The sequence below is a fragment of the Erinaceus europaeus genome, chromosome X, assembly GCF_950295315.1.
Source record: "Erinaceus europaeus chromosome X, mEriEur2.1, whole genome shotgun sequence".
Taxonomy (NCBI): Eukaryota; Metazoa; Chordata; class Mammalia; order Eulipotyphla; family Erinaceidae; genus Erinaceus; species Erinaceus europaeus.
The window spans coordinates 1,594,843-1,618,365 of NC_080185.1; the positions used below are offsets into that span (position 1 = coordinate 1,594,843).

The window sequence follows — 23,523 nt, forward strand, 5'->3', positions numbered from 1 at the left end:
GCACTGGAGGTTCCCCCCCCCCCCCCCCCCCGTGTCGGGAAGGGGTGCGGCCGGGGAGACCACCGCTGCCGCTGCTGCCTCGCAGGATCCCGCCCGCTCCTCGGCACTGCACGAACTGGATGGACGCTCCGGAGGGAGTGTGGGACTCCAGGCGGTGGCGGCGCTCCTTTTGGTTTTTTCTGTTTTCCCCAGAGCACTACTCAGCTCTGGCTTTTTTTTTTTTTTTTTAAAGATTTTATTTATTTATTCATGAGAAAGATAGGAGAGAGAGAAAGAACCAGATATCACTCTGGTACATGTGCTGCCAGGGACCGAACTCAGGACCTTATGCTTGAGAATCCAACGCTTTAGTCACTGCGCCATCTCCTGCACCACTCTGTTTGTTTTTTTTTTAAACTTATTTTTTTTGCCTATTTTTATTTTTTTTTCTGCCTTGACTCTACACTTGTGCAATTCTACCATTTATGGCTGATTTTCATTTTCTTTCAATCTCAGAGCAAAACAGAGGGAGAGAGACAAGGAGAGGAGAGACACCAGCACCCACCACCCATATAGCTTGCCCTGAGCTTGGTGCTCCCATGTGAGACCAGGGGCTAGAAGCCAGGTCCTTTTCCACAGCAAAGTATGTGCTCTGCCAGGTGAACTATCTCCCCGAGCTGTGCCTGCCTCTTGAATCTGTCCTGGAGTGGAAGCCTCTCGGGCTCACAGAATGTCTCATCCAGACTTTACTGGAAGAGTCTTTATCAACTGAGACCCACGGTTGGCCATTCTCGGGTAGATAGGGCAGGTGTGGAGTGGAGCTTACCTCCTGGGGTCCTGGTGCAGTGATGCTGGGTTGGTGCACAGATCTTGTGGAGAGAGGCACTCACCCGACCCTTCCCCTTGCAGCTCGCTGAGTTGCGGCTGGTGACGTCCACTCTCCTCCTGCAGCCGGTGCAGGCCAGGAGCCTGTGCCCCACGCCCCCAACACCATCGCCTTTAGCAGGCCCTGGCAGCCAGCAAGGACAGTTCCAGCGGCCACCCCTGCCTGCCCGAGAGGGAGCTGGCCTGCAGCCTGCAAGACAGAGTCAGACATAGCATGCACTACCTTTTGGAGCAGCTACATGTGGAGAGGGCCATCCGGGCCAAGAACACTGCGGGCTACTTCAAGCTGGTGTCCAGAGCCGACCTCCATCAGGCCCCACATCCGCCAGGCCTTTGGGAAGTTCAACCAGCGCGCGTCGGCCACCATGGAGCAGATCGAGTACGGGCTCTGCCTGTGCCACCGGCAGCTGTAGGATCTGGAGTGGGGTGGCAGGCCCCAGGCCTTCAAGCTAAAGGTGGACAGTGGTCTGCACTGCTGTGAGCCCCCCACACCAGCCTTGGCCCCTGAGCCGGCTCCCAGCCCCAGGCGCTGCCCTTCCAATAGCTCCTGCGTAGGCCCATCCTCAGAGTCAGAGTGGGGGAGCCAGCATGGAGCCCCACTGCTGTGCAAGGTGACCCAGGCTCCCCTGGGACTCAGTGAAGTGGCCTCAGGGCCACCAGAGCCACAGGGCCAGGCATCTGGCAGACCCGCAGGAGGCGCTGGAGACACTGCAAGAGAAGAAATACAGGTGAGCAGGGGCTGTGCTGGCAGGGGGCTCCAGCTGGGCTCCCCTCTACCATGGCCCTACTCTGGCTCTTAGAACACAGCCAGCCCAGGGTCAGTCAGGGAGCTGGGATGGTGTGTGGGGCCTGGAAGCAGCCCATCCAAAACTGAGGCCCAGCTCGGGGGCTCCAGAAAAGGCCTGCTGGGGAGATCCCTCTGCCTGGGGCAGGCTCACACCTTCACAGGTGCCTCTGCACATGCAGCACCGTGCACGTGCCTAGCACCCTGTCCCCTGCCTGCTTGCCCAGGCCCCACTGCTGCTTACCGTGGCCTTGAACTCCAGTCCTTCCCCTGACCTTCCACTCCTGGAGGAAGGGCTCTGAGCAGAGGGGCAAGCTCCTCAGCCCTTTCCTGATGGCAGAGCTCTGCTGTCCCCTCAGTCCTCACTGTCTGGTGGCAGGAGGATGGGGCCCACTTTGTCCTCCTCCAGGGAGCTCCCTCCAGCCCGCTCCTGCCAGACCTGTCCACAGAGCGTTGCAAGAACATCAGGGCCAACCTGGAGTCAGGGAAGAGAGCCCCACAGAACGCTGGCTCTCTGGGTGGTGATTTCATAGCGTGTGCAAGCAAATCCAACATCCGGGGACTCTTCCACACCCCTCTGGGGAAGTGATATTTCCGAGGGCACTTGCCGGCACCTAGCAGAGCACCCTAATGTGGGGGCCTCAGGTAGCTTGAGGCCGAACCTTGAGACCCTGTGCTCACATGGATCTGCTTGCTGTCTTCTTTTGACCTTCCCTCTGTGCTTGGGTGTCCCGCTTCCCTTTTTTGAGGAGGTGTGTGGGGCGCTTAGGGCTGCCTGCTGGGCTGGGGGAGGCCCTGCTTCTCCATACCTCTGAAAGGGTTGCTTCTGCAGAGGCCCCTCAGCAGTAGTAGTAGCAGTAGGCACCTGCACGGCATTCTCCCACACGAGGTCATTCCCAGGCTCTAGGGATTGGGGTGTGGATCTTCTGGGGGGCATCTTTATCCTTCCACCCCCTCTGTGACAACCCCAAATATCTCCAGACTCTGTCCACTGTCTACTGAAGGGCAGATTGCCCTGCTTGGCACCACTGTCTTAGCCCCAGGATACAGGCAGGTGTGGTGGGTGGCACCCCAGGTCTGACTGGGCATGGTGCGCTGACTAGGGAGGTGACAAGCTCTCCCATGTCTCCCTTTGTAGAGCTGAGGCTTCTCGTGCTCCAGCTGAGTTGCCTGTCTTTTCACTGTTGACTTCTCAGAACTCTTTGTTTATTTGGGCTCCTTCTCTTCACCCCATGCTGCCTTTCCAGGCACTCCTGTCTGTCTAGAAGGTGCCCACTAGTGGAGGCCTCATTCGTGTGATCTTGCTGCCACAGACCATCTGATCTGCTTCTCTGAAACCCCGCCCAAGACTCTCTGGCCTGCGAGGGCTGTTCTCTGAGTGACCGTTGAATGCGCAGATCCAGGTGCGTCTTTGCTCTGGTTCCTAAAAATCACATCACAGTAACGGTGTGTCAGAATGGCACACCTCCCCTCTTGCAGAAGAAAGACTTGAAGAACCTCTCAAACTCACACATACAGGGGCTGAGGAGACAGCATAATGGTGATGCAAAAGGCTTTCATGCTTGCGATCCCAGGTTTGGTCCCCAGCATCACCCCAAGCCAGAGCTGAGCAGTACTCTGGTAAAATAAAGAATATTTACTAAAAGCAAACAAATAAATATATTTGATTTTAAAAGTCACACACAAGTCCTTTGGATTTACAGGAATTCCATAGTCGCCCTTTAGAAAGTGTTTGCTGAAATTCCTGCTTAGAGAGGTTTCAGAGCCTTTTGACTCTTGTCTCACTGTTGTTTTCAAAAATATATTTATTTTCCCTTTTGTTGCCCTTGTTTTTATTGTTGTTGTAGTTGTTATTGATGTCATCATTGTTGGCTAGGACAGAGAGAAATGGAGAGAGGAGGGGAAGACAGAGAGGGGGAGAGAAAGACAGACACCTGCAGACCTGCCTCACCACCTGTGAAGCGACTCCCCTGCAGGTGGAGAGCCGGGAGCTCGAACCAGGATCCTTATGCCGGTCCTTGCGCTTTGTGCCACGTGTGCTTAACCCGCTGCACCACTGCCTGACTGCCATCTCACTGTTTGAAAGGCAGAAGATCAGAAACAGTGTGCATATTCATCAGGTTCTTCTCCTCCTCCTTCTCTCTCCTCCTCTCTCTCCCTCTCCGTCTCTCTCCTTCTCCCTCTCCTCCTCCCTCTCCTCCCTCTCCTCCTCTCTCTGCCTCCCTCCTCCTCTCTTCTCCTCCCTCCTCCCTCCTCTTCTCTCCCTTCCCTTGCCTCCTTCCTCCTCCCCCTCTCCTCCCTCCTCCTCTCTCCTCCTCCCCTCCCTCTCTTCTCTCCTCCTCTCTCTGCCTCCCTCCTCCTCTCTTCTCCTCCCTCCTCCTCCCTCCTCTTCTCTCCCTTCCCTTGCCTCCTTCCTCCTCCCCCTCTCCTCCCTCCTCCTCTCTCCTCCTCCACCTCCCTCTCCTCCCTCCTTCTTTCTTTGCACCAGAGAAGCAGAGAGAGTGAAGGATCCTATAGCAGTGACTCTCCCTCCAGTGTGGTGGGAGCTGGGATCAAGCCTGGCAAAGCAGTGCACTATCCAAGTGAGCTGTTCTGCTGGCCCAGTATGTTTTCTGAGAAGAGTTGCCACAAAGGAAGAAAGTGAAGTTTGCAAATATATGTACCCTCCAGGATTATTGCCGGGGCTCGGTGCCTGCACTGTGAATCCACTGCTCCTGGAGGCCATTTGTTCCATTTTGTTGTCCTTGTTATAGTTGTTATTGCTGTTATTGGATAGGACAGAGAGAAATGGAGAGAGGAGGGGAAGGCAGAGAGGGGGAGAGAAAGAGACACCCACAGATCTGCTTCACCGCCTGTGAAGCAACCCCCCTGCAGGTGGGGAGCCAGGGGGCTCGAACTAGGGTCCTTGCACTGGTCCTTGCACTTTAAGCCATGTGTGCTTAACCCGCTGTGCTACCGCCCCCCCCCCCTTTTTTTAGATTTTTAAAACGATTTAATTTGATAAGGCAGAGAAAAGTTGAGAGGGAGGGGGTAGAGAGTGATGGAGGTGGGGAAAGAGAACAAGAACTGCGCACTACGTCACTGCTTGTGAAGCTTTCCCACTGCAGGTGAGGACTGGCAGCTCGAACTGGGTCCTTGAGCGTGGAAACGCGTGTGCACTCTACTGGGTGCGCCACCACCCGACCCCTGAGTTGCATATTGAATTCTTTTTCTAAGTGAGGGCCTAGGAGAAATGTTGAATTCCAATGTTGATCATGTAAACAGGATTAAAATGGAGGACCAGCACTAAGGGACCATTGTTGTATGAGGAGGCAAAGTGGACTGCAAGGATGCACACTGATTCAGCAATGGCAAGTGCTCCCTCTCACGGACAGTGAGTGAGATACGAAGAACCGCAGCCGTGACATCACAGGGAGTTCTGACGAGGCGCAGTGGCCGAGCTGCTGTCGTCCTTTGTCCTGCTCTTGGTGGTGGCAACCCTGTCCCCCGCGCTTCTGCTCCCGTAGCAGTGCTCTACCCTCCCTGCCCTGGTTCTCGGTCCGGTCCTTTGCACTGATTTGTCTTTCTATTCTGTTTCGTCTGTTTGACGTCCTTAGACGGCCCTTGGGGGACACCGCCCAACACTTACCCCCCCCCCCCACGTGCCTTACTTGGCTTCAGCGTCTTCAGCTCCTTCCTCCTCACTGCTGACAGCAAAATCTCCTCGTTGCCTTTTTGATGCCTGAACGGCTGCAGTGTACCGCACCCTCTGCTTCTAATCGCCTGTTAACGGGCACTTTGGTTGAGTTTATGGAGGGGTTCAGGGAAAATGGCTCGAGTTCCTCTTTCCAGGCACAGTTCACTGGTAAAGGCTTCCAGTCGAGGACTTTTGCTTTTTAGGGGTATTCTTTTATTTTTCCATTGTTGTTGCTGCTGCTGCTGTTGTCGGACAGCACAGCGAAATGGAAAGAGGAAGGGAAGACAGAGGGGGAGAGAAAGACAGACACCTGCAGGTCTGCGTCACCACTTGCGCATTGACTCCCTGCAGGTGAGGACCCTTGTGCTTCGCGCTATGTGCGCTTAACCCTGTGCGCCACCGCCTGGCCCCCATGTAATGAGTTTTTATGTCACGTCAGTACTGAAGTCCAAGAACGGGCTGGGTGAAATGCCCCCATGGAGTATTCTTTAATTACTGTTGAAATGTCCCGACTTAGGGTCAGTGGAGGCAGCTTGCTGTTTCTCCCGTTTCAGTCTTGGTCATATTCATGTAAAATGTACCCAGTCCTGTGGGCACATAGCTTCTTATACTCCTTTGCTGGAGATTCCGGGGCTTTACCCGCTGCGCTGCCCCCGGACCACTACCCTTTGTATTTCCATGCTCTCTGTTCTAATTTCTCCTCTTCCGTTTCTGAGAAATTTGGCGTTTTCTCTCTTTTTTCTTCATAAACCTACCTAAAGGCTTATTGATTTTATTTATTTTGAAAGTCAACCCCTATCTGTAACCTTGGGCGGACTACTGCAGTTTCCAGTGGAGGGAATGGGGATACAGCATTCCTGTGGTGGGAATGGGGTGGAATTGTCTGCTCCCCTGTGATCTTATAATTTTGTAAATCAATATTAAATCACTAATGAAAAAAAAAAAAGAAAAAAGCTCCCTCCCAGTCCACTGATATTTTGTTGTTTCCAGTTTATTTATTCCCACTCTGATTTGCTGATTGCCTTCCCGTGCTAACTTCTGAGTTTACGTGTTGCTCTTCCTACACTTAGTTTAGCTGTAGGGTGCAATTGTCTGTGCTTTTCTTGTTTCTCTGTGAAACCAGTGTCACTGCTGCCCCCTCTTCACCACTTTGGCTGCTTTCCGTGAAGCCTCAGGACTTGCATCTTTGTCCTCATTAGCCTCCGGGGTTTTCAGTTTCTGTCGCAGTTTCCTCCTTGACTCAGTGGCTACTGAGACACATGCTGTGTAGTCTCCACATGTTTGAGATTTTTTTTTTGAGCTTTTCTTTTCGTAGTTGATCTTCTAATTGGACAACACTGTGATTGGTAAAAGCATCTGGTATGGTTTCCGTCTGCACGAGTTTCTTGATACCTGTTTTGTGTCCCAGCGTGTAGCCTGTTCTTAAGCATACACACCATGTGCGCTTGAGTAAAATGTGACTTCTGCTGTCGTGGGTTGAAATGTTCTATGGATGTGTGATAAGACTGTTTGTTCTAGTTCATGATTTAAAGCTGTTATTTCCTTAATTATTCTCAGTTTAGTGGATCTAGCCATGATTGTAGGTGGGTTTGCTAAAAATCCCTTCTATTGCCGCTGTGGAAGTCCTCTGCTCCAATTTTCTCATGCTCTCTTCTCAAATCTTAAAATGATGTTTCAAATATGTTAAAATACACGGATAAAATTATTTTAAAACCTCTCATTTTATGTTACTGTTGATATCACTCCTTCTCCCTCTCTCACTCTCTCTTCTCCTCTTCCTCCTTCTCCTCCTCCTCAATTCTTCTTCTCCTTCTTCTACTAGGGTGGTCTCTGGAGCTCAGTATCTACATGACAAATCTGCCACCCCCTTTTTTTCTTTATTTGACAGGACAGAGAGAAATTGAGAGGGGAAGGGGAAGGAGGGGGAGGGAGGGGGAGGGGAGGGAGGGGAAGAGAGAGAGAGAGAGAGAGAGAGAGAGGTGTGCTTGTAGTATTTGCTTCATTACTTGTGAAGCTTCCCCCCTGTAGGTGAGGAGCGGGGGCTCAAACCTGGGTCCTTGCACGCTGTAATCTGTTCCACCGCCTTGTCCCTGACATAACCCTTTCTACTAACAATGACTTAATGCATTTCTGTGCTCCTTTACTTGGCAAACACGCACACATGCTTCGAATCTTATTGTGTCAAGCATGTAGTACACTACGTGATAGCTATCCCTGGCTCTACATTATCACCTTAGCCAGGAGTTGCTGTTATCGGCTATAAATACAGCTGTACCTGTCTTTTAAAAGTATCATTAGCTCTTAGGATTGTTTTCTGACTTTATGTTTTGAACCTGTATTTATCTTGCAAGCATCTCATGAGATGTGTTGGATTTTGTTTCTTGATCTATTCTGCCACTTTGTTTCTGTTAATTGGTGAAATCAAGCCACTGACATTTGAAAAGATTATCAGGCTACCAGTATGTACTATTACTATTGGAACTCAGGTGTGTTCTTGATCCTTTTGTATTCTGTCTGAGTTTTTCCTTTGGTTGCATATATTTTTCCATCATATATATATATATATATATATATATATATATATTTTTTTTTTTTTTTTTTTTGCTTCTAGGGTTATCAATGGGCCTCAGTGCCTGCACTACAAATCTACTGCTCCTGGAGGCCATATTTTTTTCCAGTTTGTTGCTGTTGTTGTTATGTTGTTGTTGTTGTTATTGCTATTGTTGGCTAGGACAGAGAGAAATGGAGAGAGGAGGGGAAGACAGAGAGGGGGAGAGAAAGACAGACACCTGCAGACCTGCTTCACCGCTTGTGAAGCGACCCCCCCTGCAGGTGAGGAGCCGGGGGCTCGAATCGGGTTCCTTACACTGGTCCTGTGCTTCACGCCATGTGCGCTTAACCCACTGTGCTACGGCCCGGCCCCACATAGATTTTGCTTTAAGATTGTCCTGAGGTTTACATGTAAAGTCCTATCCCTGTGGCCTTCTAGGTGAATCGAGTGTTGTTTTCCCACCAGGGCTCTCTCTTGGGGCTCAGTGCCTGTATGACTCCACTCTCCCCAGTGGCGATTTTTTATAAGAGGTAGAAGGAGAAGAGGGGAGCGACACCTGCGAGAAATAGCTGCTCTCTACGCGCGAGCTTTTTCTTGTGGACTGACGCCAGCTTCGTTCTGGCGCCGCACGTCTTTGCTATTTCCTCTGCTCCCTCCTTGTGGAGACTCAGTAACTTATGACTTCTGGGGAGGCAGGCTTGGGGATAACAAATGCCTTACGGCCCATCTGTAAAGACTCTGTATCCTTCCTTCTACCCCAGACGAGACGCTGACAGACTCACGTGCTCTTGCTGGAGAACCCTTTTCCTTCAGAGTGTTGGCCAGCTTGCCGTTTCCTCCTGTCCTGTGTGGCTTTGGCGGTCTTATCCTGTGTGTCAGTCCCCACGGTGGTGGCGGATTCTAGTCCTAGTTTTTGTTTTGAACGCAGTAATCCGAATGTCTTAGGGTGTGTCTTCTTAGGGTGCGGCTTATTTTGTTCAGGACCCCTTGAGTCTTCCGTATTTGGATGTTCAGTTGTTCAGTTCCTCCTAGTAGTTGGGAGATACACTTCACTTTCTTCACAAAGGACTTCTCCGTTCCCTCTCTTCTTCTGAAAGTCTGCGAATGCAGCTGTTGTTCTTTTGGAGGCGGCCCCGCGGGGCTCAGCATGGTGTTACCTGTTCCATTTGCTGCTCGTCTGGGTGTCTGGGGGTGTTTCCACCACTGTGCTTCCCACCTCGCGGCTGTGTCTTCCCCTGCCGTGTCTTTATGTCGGCTAGCGTGTTTCATGTCTACGATTGCTATTTGAAGGCTTTTAGTTTTTCTCTCCTAGCTATTCATCTCCTTTTGTTTCTTCACTGTGTCTCTGGCTTCATTTGCTCTTGTTCTAACTGTTGTTTTCAACGCCTCTCCAGGACGGCTGCCCAACCCCATGGCATTTGAGTCCTCTGAAGTTATCTGTAGCGCCGTCAGTTAGGGGACTCCTGTGCCCTGGCTTGGTTGAGGCACACAGTGGCTTGCCTCCCCGTGGCCCATGGTGTAGACCTGACCCTGCGTGGGGGTGGGGGGGGGATGTCAGCTGCAGGACGCCCTGCCAAACTGTGTCCTGCACAGACCCATGCGCCTGTCTCCATGGTGCCCACACGGCCGAAGCCACGGAAATGGCTGGCAGAGGGGCTGATGTTGGACGGTGTCAGAGACCGAGCCTCCCAAGGAGCTGCAGGTGTCCAGGCTGGGGTGGGGGCAGATTTGGTCCTCTCATCTCTGACAGCAGGGGCCGCAGCTGGCTGTTCCCGGCCGCTTCAGACTGCAAGCTGCCCCACAGCGGGGCTTCATTTTATGGGTTCTGCTCCCCAGACATTCCAAGAGCTGTGGGCTCGGGCTGTGTGCAGGCGGCTGTTGGGGGAGAAGTGACAGGTGTGGCAGATCAAGGGAGGCGCCATCACAAAGCCCTCTTGTCGCCCGGTGCTCCAGGCACCAAGCGCAGGCAGGGAGTCCTGGGGGAAGGCGTTTGGGGGTGTGCTGAGAGCAACCTGGCTAGTCAGAGGGCAAGGCCCACATTTCCTTCCAGCAAGTTCCCCCACGTCCCCAGGCTCATTCCTGGGGGTCTGGCTTGGGGGAGGTTTGTCTCGCCCCAGGCAGGTGCCAGGCCAGCGGCACTGGCCGGTCAGCTGGGCCCCTACGGCCCTGGCCCCCTGGGGCTCTCCTTTCTTTTCCCTGGGTTCCTGCTCCCTAGCCCAAAGGGTGTCTCCACACCCACCCTGAGTCCCCAGAGGAAGGGACGGAGGGTGTCCCTCTCTGAATAGATACCGTGATTCGTACACACAGGCCTGTCCGTTTGGGTGTGGCTCCTTTGACTGACACCAGTCCCCCCCTCTCCTCCGCTCCCCAGCTCTCCCCAGTCCTCCCCACTCATGCCTCCCCTCCCCACCTGTCTCCACCCCTGCCCTCCCCTTCCCTTCCCCTCCTCTCCCCTGCCCTCTCCGCCCTCTCCACCCCCTCCTTTCCTGGCTGAGTGGCTCTGCTGTGAGGTCGGACATTTGCATTTATCCTGCCGGGGCCGCACTATTTCTTACTACTTCTTGACTTCTTTTTTTGTTTTAATTTTTAGAATTTTTTAAGTTTATTTATTTTCCCTTTTGTTGCCCTTATTTTTTATTGTCGTTAGAGTTATTGTTGTTATTGATGTCATCATTTTTAGACAGGATAGAGATAAATGGAGAGGGGAGGGGAAGACAGAGAGGGGGAGAAAAAGACAGACACCTGCAGACCTGCTTCACCGTCTGGCCTGTGAAGTGACTCCCCTGCAGGTGGGGAGCCGGGGGCTCGAACCGGGATCCTTACGCCGGTCCCTGCGCTTTGCGCCACCTGCGCTTAACCCACTGCGCCACCGCCCAACTCCCGCTTCTTGACTTCGTGGCTTCAAGTGTCTTTTGTCTTTTGTCAGAATTGGGATTTCTCAATGCCTTCTGGGGTCTTTCCTCTGCCCACCCTGTCCCCCCCTCCCCCAGTGCCCTGCCGCCTCCTGTCTCTCAGCCTCTGCCTCAAGTCTTTTCCTCCCGACTGCCTTCCACATAACTAAGCCTTGTTTGTCTGTTTGTTTATTTAGTATCTTGATTTATTTATTGGGTAGAGACAGCCAGAAATCAAGGGGAGGGGAGTGATAGAGGAGAGAGACAGAGAGACACTTGTAGCACTGCTTCACCACTTGCAAAGCTTTCCCCCTGCAGGTGGGGACCAGGAACTTGAACCCTGGTCCTTGTGCGTTCTGACATGTGCGCCACCACCCGGCCCTGTCACTGAGCCTTTATTTACTTGTGTCTCACTGCTCCTGAGCCTGTCCCTGACTTTGAATTTCAGCTGACTGCTTTTCCGTTCTCTACTATCCATTTGATCTGCCCCAGAATGCCTAGTTTCTTGCCAAAATTTTGGGACATCTTCCATCTTAACAAGAAAGAGAAGAAATCAGAAAGTCACCCTTAGACCTCCACCTGCCACCAGCCATGGGCCCTGTACTCGGCGGCCCACATACCCCGGCCTCTCTGTGTGGGAGAGAAACAGCCACCCTTTCATTCATTCCTGTCTACTTTCCTAATTTTAGTGAGACATGATTGACAGACAGTGTGGAGATTTCAGATATAGGGCGCTGTGGAGTGACATCTGTGTACACTTCCTATTTACTCATTTAAAAGGTTCATTTATCAGTGAGAGTGCTGGGAGAGTATGAACCACATGGGATCCCAGGGATCAAACCCAGGACCTCACGCTTCCAAGTTCAGCCCTCTACTCAGTGCGCCACCTCCCGGGTCTGACACCTGTATGCACTGCAAAATGATCACCACGATAAGTTCAGGTACCATCCCTCGCCTCCTGGAATGACTGTCTTGTCTCTGTGCCGGGCGTCTGTATGGCTGACCATCACAGCACCTTCCGAGTGCCTGGCGCACAGCGCTGTGAAGCACAGTCCCGGTGCTGGACATGATGCCCCAGGACTGGTCCGCCCGGGAGCCGGGGTCCACACCCTGTGACCACATCCCAGGCCCTGGCAGCCGCAGTGCTCCCCTGTGCTGTGGACTCAGCTGGCTAGATACCACGGGACAGTGAAACCATGCAGTACTTGCCCTGTCTGCCCTGCCCTCGATGCCCACTCAAGGCTCTAGTCCTTCTAAGGCAGAGAGAGTAATCTCCCACTGTGTAGTCGTGTGCCACCAGACCGTGGGGGTGCATTCTGGGATATGCGCCACTGGGCAGCCCACCACCGTGTGAGCCTCAGAGAATGTGACGGTGCACCTCAGCTTTGAGAAAGCACCTCTGTCATGCCCCGGGGCCGGCATTGTGTGGCGCGTGGCTGTGCGCTTACTATTCGCCTGCTAAGAAGCGTGATGCTCCCATGCCCGGCTGACTGCACACGATGCTGCCTCGGATGTCGGGGTGTCTCCCCGTGTTGAGACACTCTTCTTGTTGCCCTCTTTGCCCAGGTCACGTGATGTTTCTCTGTACAATTTGGGGGTGGGCTGTGGGGGAGTCTCCACAACATTTTCCACAGTTACTGCACCAACTGCCAGCCCCACTAAGAGTGCCTGAGGTGTGGCGGCTGGGCAGCCAGAGCAGTTGGAATCTGCTTTTCCCCAGAGACAGAGTGAGCAGTGAGTTTCTCTGTCACTTCTCAGGAACTTTCAGCTCAGCTGAGCTGCCTGGCAAAAAGCCCTGCTCCGCATCTGTGAATCGTGGCTCCACGATCCCTGGTTTGCTCAGATCCCTACCCATTTCTCCTCCCCTGGCCAGCCCGTGCCTGTGGGTGTGACGCTCTGGCCCCGTGACCGCCACCTGCATGCCGCAGTCTCGCCGTCCACTGCTCAGGCCGGCAAGTGCTCCGGCATCTCGAGTTCCCCCGGCCCAGACGCAGGGGCAGCTCTGCTCGCTTCCCTGCCCGCCTTGCACACCTTCTGGTCTTTGTCACCGCAGTGAGTGGGAGCAGTTGCCCATGCCAGCAGCCTGGGAGAGAGTCCTGTTCTCCCTCTCTCTTTGCATGCCTTCTGTCTCTGTTCCTTGTCCCCACGACCAGTCACCTTGCTGAGATGACTGCTTCGGGCTGACAGGAGGGGCTTTGGTCTGCACCTGTCCTGAAATGAGCACCTCTGGGTGTCTGAGACTGTAGTCTCCCTGCTGCTGTCAAGCCACGCGGAACACTGTTGTGGGGACCAAAGGCGGTCGCCTAACCCGTCTGCAAATGCTGTCCAGATCCAGGTGGTTCTGAAGGGTGCGGGCTGCAGCCAGCACTGTGGGCGCTCAGCCCAGTGTGTTGCCTTCCTCTGCATTCACTCGCCTACTCGCTGAGCATCCCCCCGCGCCTGCTGTTTGCTCTGCGATCCCCCACCCCTGCACTTGCAGCCACAGCGCTTGTCTGCCCTGCCCGCGCCTTGGCTCTCCCTGAGGTGCTCAGACCTTTGGCCTTGCTGCTGCGGATCAGTGTGGCGGCAGCTGTCACATAGCAGGCAGCTCTGTGGCAGTGCTTGGCAGTTTCTAGCCTGAGGGGCTTTCTCACTGACGTTCCTATTCTGGTATGGACAAGTCATATGGCTTTCCTACTGAGTCTGTCAGGACACTTGGGGCTGGGGCGACTTGACCTCCAGCCCCTCCTCTGAGCCTCATGTCCTGTGTCCTTCCACGACCTCTCCTCCGTCCTGGCTGCAAAGGCCCTCTTGCCAGCAGCTTCCACAGGCTGTGCCTGACTTACGGGAAGCAGGGCCTGGCAGTCCCCGCAGCTTTCACCCTCACCCTATACCCTGGCCTCCTTGCTGCTCCCCATCCTGTCACTCTCCTGTGCTCCCCCCAACCCTGCAGAGTCGCTCAGGCCCCTCAAGCCCGCCTTCTTGGAAACCCTTCCCACTGACCAGCCTCCACTTCTGCTTCACATGCCCGATCCTGCCTGCCGTCTCATCGCCTCCTTCCTGTCCCTGGAGGGCTCTCCTTCTTTCTTTATTTTAATATTTTGTCATTTATTTATTGGATAGAGACAGAGAAACTGAGAGAGACGGGGAGATAGAGAGGGAGAGACACCTGCAGCCCCGTTTCACTATCCATGAAGCTTCCCCCCTGCAGGTGGGGACCAGCAGCTTGAACCTGGGTCCTTGTGCATGGGAATATGTGCTTTCAAGTGGGTGTGCCACCACCTGGCTCCTTGGGCTCTCTCTCTCTCTCTTTTTAAAATTATTTATAAAATAAAAATATCAGCAAGACCATAGGACAGGAAGGGTACGACTCCATACAATTCCCACCACCCCCTCCCTTGAGAGCTTTCCTATTCTTTATCCCTCTGGGAGCATGGACCCAGGGTCATTAAAGGATGCAGAAGGTAGGCATTCTGCCTTCTGTAATTGCTTCTCCGCTGGACATGGGCACTGGCAGGTCGATCCATACCCCCAGCCTGTCTCTACCTTTCCCTACTGGGCTAGGGCTCTTGGGAGGTGAGGTTCCAGGGTACATTGGTGGGGTTGTCTGCCCAGGGAAGTCAGGTTGGGGTCATGGTAGCTGCTGCAAGCTGGTGGCTGAAAAGCATTACGATATAAAGCAGGACAAACTGTTTAATAATCAGGAACCTAAAGGCAAGAATAGAGCAGATGAGATTTGGGGTCTTCATGTTGGAAGAAGCTAGGAAGTCTACTTTAGGTCTATTCTTAAGGGGCCCAGGACTTTACTAGTTTTTGCCTGAGCCTGGCAGCTAACAAGCAGGTGGACCAAAGGTATTATCTGGGGAGATGGTGTCAGAGTTGGAAACAGGACTAGGAAGCTAAATCAGGAAAGAGAGTAGCTCTCAAACATGGGGAAAATGTATAAATACCATGAACTGTAACTGTAACATTAACCCATCGATTTGGTCTGGGGCCCATATTCAGTGCAGAAGCCTGTGTAACCTCTGCATCCCTGTAGATCTGAGCTCCTATTCTGTGGTCATAGCTGGGAACGTTCTAGGCTGCACTCATTTCCAGACCCATCTTCCTCGAGCGGGAGAGGATGTTGATCAAACCTCCCTTCAGAGAGTGGGGCAGTCCTTAGCATTGTTGATCCACATTGAGGGCCAGGTCCTGTAGGGGCCTTCCTTTTCTCAACCTGAAGCCTGCAGATACTTCCTCACCCTGGATCCCTGATGACTCCTCTAGGACCTTCTCTGCCACATTGGGCCCCTTCATGGAGGTCTGGCCCAGGGCTGTTGTCTGGAGTGGGCTTCCCCCATCCCCGGCCTGCTGTTTTCTCCTGGCTGTTTCTACCTCCCAGCCATCCTTGAGGACCAGCCCTTCAGCCTCCAGCTCAGTTTGTCACCGTCAGTCCTCAGAAATGGCAAGATTTCTCTTTGGAAGCACAGTACGGTTTAGGACAAGTCCTGGACAGGGGCCTTAGTAGCTTCACGAGACCGGGAGGTGCATGGGCTGACTGGCTGGCTGTCATACTGTCAGTTTCCAGAATGGTCTACTTGCCACTGTGCCTGGAGGAGCTGGCCGGAGAGGGGCCCTTTTCCAAGGGCAAGAGAGATGGTAGCAGCTGTGGCGTTGCCAAGACTCTGCCCAGGGGCCAAAGGGAAGGGAGGCACAAAGCAGCCTTATGGGAATCTTGGGGCTAGGTGGTGACGCACTTGATAGAGGGCACACATATTACTAGGCACAGGGCCAAGGTTCATGCCCCCAGTCGCCACCTGCAGTGGGGAGGCTTCACCAGCAGTGAAGCAGTGCTGCAGGTGTCTCTTTGCCTCTCTCGATCTCCCCCTCACCTCTCAGAGTCTCTCTGTATCTGAAAAAGCATAAATAAAACTCTAAAAAGGAAAACTCGTTAAAAAACAAAAAGAATATCTAGCTGAACACCTTTGACACAGTAACCTACAAAGGACCACCTGACAGAATCAAAATCAGTGAGAGAGAAGCAGAGCACCCCTGACACGCGTGGCAGTGTGGAGACTGAGCTTCAGACCTCATCCAGCCACTGCTCTAGCCACTGCACCGCCTCCTGGGCTGCCCACGGTTTTAACAGCATGTCCCATCTCAAAGCCAGGGCGGATACCAGAGACTGGCAAGGTAACCAGTGCTGTAACCACTGCAGCTTTCTCAGATCCTAAAGGGTACTGCATCCGGTTTATTGTTTTGTTGAGAAATCACACCCAACAAACCTGCCTGAAGCTTTTGAAGGATGGGGGCACGAGGTCTGCCAAGGAGGAGCGGCCCAGCACCTTGCTGTCCTCTGCTGTGACCGTTGTGAGAGCGTCTCGACCCCCTCCCCCTGCTGCGCAGTCACACGGCATGGTGAGGCGAGCTAGTGTGCCGAGCGGGAGGGGACTCCCGCACCGTGCTGCGGCCTTCACAACAGCTTTATAGAGAACCAGTCACAGCACTCCAACTCGACCAATTCAGTGTCTTGGGGTGTGTTCACAGAGTTGCAGGACCCTTGGCACTGATCTCGGAACACTGTCGCCACCGAAATAGAAAGCCACTCCTATTAGCAGTCCCCCCCCACCCCTGAACCCACCCATCTGTCTTCGGGACTAGCTAGTCAGAGTAGTTCATGGAAGTGGATGCCTGCAGCACGTGGTCTTTTGTGACTGCTCCATCCCAGTAATTAACAGGTTTTTCTGGAAGACTCCTGCCTGCCTGCCTGCCTGCCTGCTTGCCAGCCGCTGGCTATGCGAATGTGTGCTGGAAATGACGCAGCTTCTGATTTCTACAGCTCTTAGTCTATCTCTAGGAAGAATGACGAGTGATTCCAGAGTGATGTGCATGTGGGCTGTCCGCAGGCAGGCCTGGAGTAGGCTTGAGGAAGGCGGCATCTGAACCCCAGTGTGGTCTAGATGTCGGCAGGAGCTCAGGGTGGGGTTCTGAGGGAGGCTGACTTTCCCTTCTGCTCACTAGACAAGCATCACCGGAGAACCAGGTGGACATGCACCTGCAGTGGCAACTGGACAAGCTGTCCCTCCTCAAGCAGGACCCGGCCTGCACGAAGGAGAAGTGGTCTACCTGTCCTATGAGTGCACCGCAGAGATCTGGGTGAGCACGGCCAGATGCTGAAGGGCGGGGAGCTGGGAGGAGCATTGGGGCTCAGCCACAGTCACACCCTGGGCTCTCCTCACTCACGTGGCACGTGGCCCTGCCCCTCTGCTGATTGCGTTCTGCCTCCCTTGCGGGTCACAGTTTAGGGGCACCTAGGTCCCTAGAGACCTCTGATTCTGGCCCGGGCTTCTGGCAACACTAGCCATGCTGTCTCCCAGCCCCTGCCCTCCTAGCCTTGTTCTTGGCGAGTTGGAGATGGCCTGGGCTGGCCACCAGCTCCCTCTGTCCCCTTTCCCAGCCCTGCACGCTGCAGGCTTTGGGACTGGGTAGGTGCCACACTGCCTGGTGACCTGTGTCTGTCGGCTGCATGTAGACAAGCTAGAGAGCGCTCAGCGGAGCCACCAGCTGCAGATCCTGGCAGCCCATGCCCGCAGCCACGAGCCCTGCTGCTGCGCTTCACCAGCCTGCTGCTTTCGCTCACCACCGTCCTGCTGCTGCTGTGTCTGCTGCCTGCGCCTGGCCCCCGCTGCTCCTGGGCTCACGCCTGCACATCTGCACTGCACTCCTGTTGGTGCTGCTGGGGGCTCTGGCCTGGCAGAGGCGGCACGCCCTCCCTGCCACCAACTGGCAGGCCTGGCTCCCCTTCAGGTGGAGGCTCCACTCCAAGGACGCCAAGTCTCCACCCGAGGGGCCGTGAAGCCTGGCCCTCTAGCTGCCGGCGCTGCCTGCTCCTGCCCTCCCCTTCCAGTCCCCCACAGCCCAAGTATGTGAACACAGCAGGCTCGGGTGGGTGCCCAAGGCCAAGAGAAAGTTCCACGGGTTCCACGGGGCTGGAGAAAGCGGGGCAGGGTGGGCAGGGACAAGGGAGAAGGGAGGGGTAATCTGAGGAGGCAGGCCTCACAGCTGTCCTCCAGGGTAGACTCAAGCAGGGGACACTGAAGAGACAGATGAAGCCTCTGTTTTGGAGACAGTGGAGAGTTCTGAGCTGTCGTCCACCTTTTTCCCAAAAAGCTGCAGGATGCAGTTTCGAAACTGCAGGAGAGAAGAGCAAAGCGCTGCTTAGGAGGTGGCAAGGTGGGGTGCCCCCTGCCATCCCCAGACCCTTCGGAGACTTCCACCTGCTAGCAGGCGCTGATGTCTGCAGGCCAGGCCATATCCCCCCAAAGAGGAGCTCAGCTCCCAACCAAGGGTTCGAGGCTGCAGCCTCAAGGCTGTGACTGAGTTACACATTGCCCTGAGACCTGTCTAGAGCCAATGGCCACAGCCAGCACTGGGAAAGCCGGGAGAGTGGGCCAGCACAGAAGAGTGGGCTGGGGAGGTGACTCCAGATGAGGGTCCCCAGGGCTGCAGGCTCACAGGGAGGGTGGGTGTGTCCCAGGCCTCTCTCCCGGCCTCTGGGGCAGCCTGAGTTGAGGACTTATGGCCTGCAGGCCAGAGGACAGCACAGGCCTGGTGAGCACAGAGCTGAAGGGCCCTGCCCTGACTCCAGAATGTTCAGGAAGAGATGGTCACCTTGTTTCTGCTCTAGTTCCAGGACTCAGACTAGGTTGGCTATAGCGTAGCTGTTACTACAGTTCTTCGGGTAAGAGTGTGTTTGGTACTGGGGGGGGGGGTGTCTTACTCTTTGGTCCCTCCCCCCCAGCGCGGAGCTGTGTTCATTACTCATCATATGTGGTCTCATCACTGAGATGATCGAAGACCCTCACTGCCTCCAGCTCCTTCCACCGTCAGAACTGACACCAAGAAGAAACACCCTCTGACCCTCTGAGAGCAATTAATAAGCGACTAGCGGGGTAGCTGGACAGACTCCGCGCAGCGTGCATGTGAGGCTGGGCTGTGCCCTGCACGTTCACTCAGCAGCAGCCCATCCAATACCCGCTCTTTGCCAGGCTGCACAAGTCCCTGTCTTCCTGGAGCCGCACTCTAGGACATTCCTTCAGAACACAGTAGGAAGGGTTAATAGTGTGGGGGAGGCCGAGAGCCATGCTGGGAAGGTTGGCGAGGCCTTCAAGTGCGACAGCTACGTGAGCAGAGTGTCCTGGAGGGGGGAGTGGGCACAGGCTGGGCTGGTGGAAGCACACTCTCTGGAGACCCTGAGCAGACTGGCCCTCTGGTTAATTCATTGAGCCAAAGGGATGGAGTCAGGTGGGCCACAGGGGTCCCAGGGCCTCAGTGACTTGGGAGAGCAGAGGCGAAGGAGCTCAGAAGGGATAGGTCAGGCCTGACCCTCCAGGCACTATCCAGTGGCATCGCAGCTGTCTCTGTCGCCCTGTTGCAGGGGGCTTGTGGAGGGGAAGATATGGCCGGGGGGTGGGGCTGGGGAGGCCCAGGGGCTGGAGCTCTAGGCCCGCTTCTGGCACTGGGCCACCCTGGAGTGCTGCCCGCGGGCTGAAGCTGAAACAGTACCCGGGAGACCACTGGCGTGGGTGCCTGCTTTTACTGTCCCATCGTGTGTTCCAACATTTCCGGGTGGCAGCCACCACTAGGCTCTTCGAGGGTCGACTGCCTTCCCCGTCAGTAGCTGTGCGACTTACCTGCCGGTTCATGAACACATAGATGACTGGGTTATAGATAGTGGCGCTCTTGGCAAAGTAGGACGGCAGGGTGGCCAGCAAAGGGTGGAAGGTGTAGCCAGGGTGGGCGGCGGCGAAACTGGCGGAGAAGGTATAAGGCCCCCAGCACACACAGTAGGCCAGCACCATCACCACCACCATGCGCGTCACCTCCTTCTCCGCCTTCTGGGTAGACTCAGACTCTTTCTGCTGCTTCGCCACCTGGGGGAGACAGAGAGTCAGTGGGGCACCAGGTGCTGCTAGGGGGTGTCCCTGGGGCTGTTTCTCCACGTGTCACTGCTTGGACAGCCCTCAGCAAGGTGGTGGCAAACGGAGGCTGGCTCTCAGGCAGGTGGTCGGGGAAGAAGGGCCCCTGCCTCCAGCAGCCCTGGGCCTGGGGCCATTGGAGGTGGCATGTGGATGCCCCTCAGAGGTTGGAGGAGCCTCTCCCTGTGCTCAGGTGGGAGGGGCTGTGCAGCTCCCAGACATGGCTGCTGGGGGAAGGAGGAAGCTGAGGGCCCAAATCCCTCAGTCCATTCTGCTCCTGGGCCTCCTGGGGGTGTGTGTTACAGGCTGCAGGTAGGGAGGAGCTCGGAGCTGACCGCCCACTGTGTCCTCCTGTCAGGGAGCTTAGGTGCACAGTGACGCGCTTGTGAGCCCCGGCTGTGAGGGCAAAGTAGGCAGGCTGGTGCCTGTGCCATGCTGGGCTCAGCAGGATCTGATGGCCAAGTGCATTTGCGAACTGTGTGCAGGGGCCACAAGGGGGAGCTCCGATTGCTCTCAGGGGCTCCCAGTGGAAACCCGCTCTGCATTGTGGGGGGGGGGGGTTTGGCTGTGCCCAGCATCCCTTCCAGGGAGGAAAGGATTATGCCACACAGAAGCCAAGCAGCCCCGGCTCTGCCGGTGGTCCCAGGAAGAGATGGGTTTCCCTTGTGGATCTTTTCTGGGCTGGACTCGGTGGGCAGCACCTCTTCCCATGGGATGAGGATGGTGGGCACACTCACTGCACGGATGGCCAGCCACACGTGCAGGTAGCAGAACACGATGATACTGAGTGGGATAATGCAGCACGTGACCATGAGCACCATCATGTACGACTGCACGCCCGGGTCTGAGCTGCCGCTGAACACATCGGGGCCGCAGGAGGTCTTCAGGCCATGGGGCCAGTACCTGGGGGGGAGACAGCGAGGGCCGTTGGCCAGGTTCAGGTTGGGGTGGCATTCAGTGCAGCCCCCCACCACAGCCCTTCTCCCAAGTGATGAGGATGTTGTCTCTGAGCCTGTGGACGACTGTGACTACCTGGCTGGTTGGGGGCATCTCACTGCCACTGCGTGAAGGAGCTTGGTGCACAGCCTTGGGCTCACACGGGGTCACCTGTTAATGGATGGACTCTGTGGGTTTCACATGAGCCTGCCTGATGACACCTGCTTGTGTTGGCTAGGGGATGGTGCTGTGCAGTGAGGGGCATGAGACAGAGGCTTTTTTGCAAGCATGCTTTTCCAGGATGATGGAAGTTCCTCCCAAGACCTTTGCCCCAAACACCATGCAGACTTACTTGAGCACTTTCTGTGAGAGCACAGACATACAGCGCCTGGTCCCACCCCTCCCCAATAGCTCAGAAACAGGGTCTTCCATCCCCTCAAAATGTGACCTATTCAGGACAGATCATCTGTATCCCAAACTACTTCTGACAGGGACTCTCCTCAGAACGTTCCAGAAAGAGGCCTGGAGCAGAGTAGGTGAGAGGAGCCTGGAGTCTGCAAGTGTGTGGTTTTTGCTTCCAGCCATGCCCCCATCCAAAGCTGCTGCCCAGCCCAGAGAACCTGCTTTTCACAGGCTGGCAAAGCCCAGGCTGCTTCCCCTGGTGGAGACCAGGCCAACGCCTCCAGGCAGACATCGCCCACCCTAGGGTGCCCAGGGAGATCCAGGCCTCCTTGCTTGCCTTGTGGGCACACAGAGGCTAGAGGACTGGAGGCAATTTGCCCCCTGGGTCACGGTGTCATCTCAAGGACTGCCCCCATCCCAAGGACCCCTGGCATCCTCACCGGCTCCAGCCGAAGATGGGCGGGGCAGTCCACACTGCCGACCAGATCCAAGAGAAGGCGATGCCCAGGATGGCCATCTTGGCATCAAACCGCAGGCTGCCAAAGGGCTTGCAAACCACCAGCCACCGCTCCCAAGAGATGATGGCCAGGGACCAGAGCCCTGTGATGCCTGGGGGAGCAGAGCAGACAAGAGGGCTTGGAGCGGACCCACGAGAGCCCTCCACAGCACTTGTCCCACTGGTCCGGGACCAGCGGCAGTTGTCAGTCAGTCAACAGGCTTCTCCCGCCTGCCTGTGAAACCTGATCTCCAGAGAGAATGTGGGGGCTGTACCCGCCTCTCCCTGGCCCCTGGCTCCTACCTCTTCATCGTCTCAGTGTCTTCCCCTCTTTCTTGACCATCCAGCATGGACTCATGAAGCTGGGGCCCTCACGCAGCGCTCTGCACCACGTGAAAGTCCTGAGCGAGCCCCGGAGGCCGCTGGCCCTGCCCCACTCCCCGAGGAAGTCTGGCAACACACACAGCTGCCCATGGAGCCGCACGCCCACCCAGTCCCAGACCACTGCTCCCCACTGTCCTCTAGGCAGACGGGGTCTCTCTGAGCTTCTCAGACGAGAGCCCAGGACCAGTGACACAGGATGGAGAAAAATTCCTTTGTGCCCACAGACACCCGACTGGTGCCTGGCGTCTCCTCTGTGACCGTGGCCACCACCCCAGCAGTGTCGGCACCTGTCAGACCACCTGGTTTTCAGTAAGAGCCGCACCCCTCATTCTTCTGCAACTTTCATTTTCATCTCCAGTTCTGAGAGACCAGAGCATAACTGGCCCTTCTAGGTGGCATGGGATTGGAGCCAGGGCCATGCCGGAGGGCTTCCGCTAAAGAGTCGCCTTGCCACCAGGGCCCTTGTGGCTCCTCCTTGCAAGCTGAGGAGGGTGCACACTCCGAGTCGCAGGACTCGGGCCAGACTCCCTGCCCACGCTCCGTCTGCGTCTTCTCTGCCACCTACCCCTTCAGTGTCGACAAGGCCACTTCAGACTGCAGTGACACAACCCCGATTGAGATGGACCCAAGGCACACAGCGCAGCCTAGCACCTGGGTGCAGCTGTGGGCTGTGACAAGCTGGGGACTGGGGACTAGGACCCCGGGCCCATTTTCATCCCCCGGCGGAAACCTCCCCGCCTCCGAGGCCTGTGCCCTCAGCTTCCAGATTTTTCTGTGTGGCCCCATGCTGGCTGTCCCAGGAAGATACCATTTTGGAGTAGGTGCTCAGGGCATTTGTACCCAAGCAAACCAAATTGAAGCCCACATAGAAGCCTCCAGAACCCTTAGAGAAACCTCAGCTGTCACGATCAGCTGCCCAGCTTCCCCCATGGACCCACTTCTTGAAGACGGTACTCGGCACTGTACAGGACACACGTGGGGGTAGGTGTCCGCCGGTGCCCCCAAGCCCTGCCTGGGTGACTTACCACACAGGGACACAGTGTAGCCTTCCAGCACGCACACAGGGTAGCCTAACACGAAGTAGCCGAACATCTGGTTCACCAAGCTGATGGTGCTGGCGATGACAGTCTCGGCCAGGTCAGCCACCGCCAAGTTCACCAGTATCCAGTTCAGTGGGTGGCGCAGCTTCTTGAACCTCATGGTGGCAGCTAGCACCAGCCCGTTGGTGAAGACGGACGCAAAGACTACAAAGACCATCCAGGCGCTGGCGAGGTGGAACGCCCATCTGGGGGTGATGTGGTAATTGGGGCCTTCAAAGGGGCCTGGAGTGGGGCACAGAATGAGGAGGTGCTGGGGGTGGGCTGCCCTCCTTCAACCTTCTGCCCAGCCGTCCACCAGCCTTGTCCATCCACGCCATCCTCCCGTCATTCTTAAACTGAGCAGAGTGGAGGTCCACTGTCTGAGCGATCCATGCTTCTTGGAGAGGCTCCCACCTTGCCCCCACCCCTTTCTGTCTCAGGATCTCGGCTTACTATCTTCCTGTCCCCGGAGCCTCTTCCCTCCTGCACTGGAAATTCGGCTCAGATGTTCTTGCCTTCCA

At 55.5% G+C, this 23,523-nt stretch overlaps 2 protein-coding genes across 2 annotated transcripts; one reads left to right on the top strand and one right to left on the bottom strand.

Annotated features, from left to right (window-relative positions):
* Window positions 1-119: 119 nt before the first annotated feature.
* On the top strand, window positions 120-17,583 carry TEX28 (testis expressed 28). Its single transcript, XM_060182886.1, is given in 12 exon segments — window positions 120-137; window positions 986-1,176; window positions 1,178-1,592; window positions 2,028-2,169; window positions 3,046-3,051; window positions 12,695-12,818; window positions 16,749-16,843; window positions 16,846-16,883; window positions 17,185-17,212; window positions 17,260-17,307; window positions 17,310-17,381; window positions 17,384-17,583. Coding segments are annotated over 12 exon segments (1,377 nt in total).
* Window positions 17,584-17,795: 212 nt separating this feature from the next.
* LOC103124169 (opsin 1, long wave sensitive) lies at window positions 17,796-23,245 on the bottom strand. The gene is made up of 5 exons (XM_007534857.2): window positions 22,949-23,245; window positions 21,484-21,652; window positions 20,443-20,608; window positions 19,421-19,660; window positions 17,796-17,918 (listed from the first exon to the last, which is right to left on the bottom strand). The coding sequence occupies exons 1-5, from the start codon at window positions 23,178-23,180 to the stop codon at window positions 17,808-17,810; spliced, it is 918 nt and encodes a 305-aa protein (XP_007534919.2). The 5' UTR covers window positions 23,181-23,245; the 3' UTR covers window positions 17,796-17,807.
* Window positions 23,246-23,523: the final 278 nt, after the last annotated feature.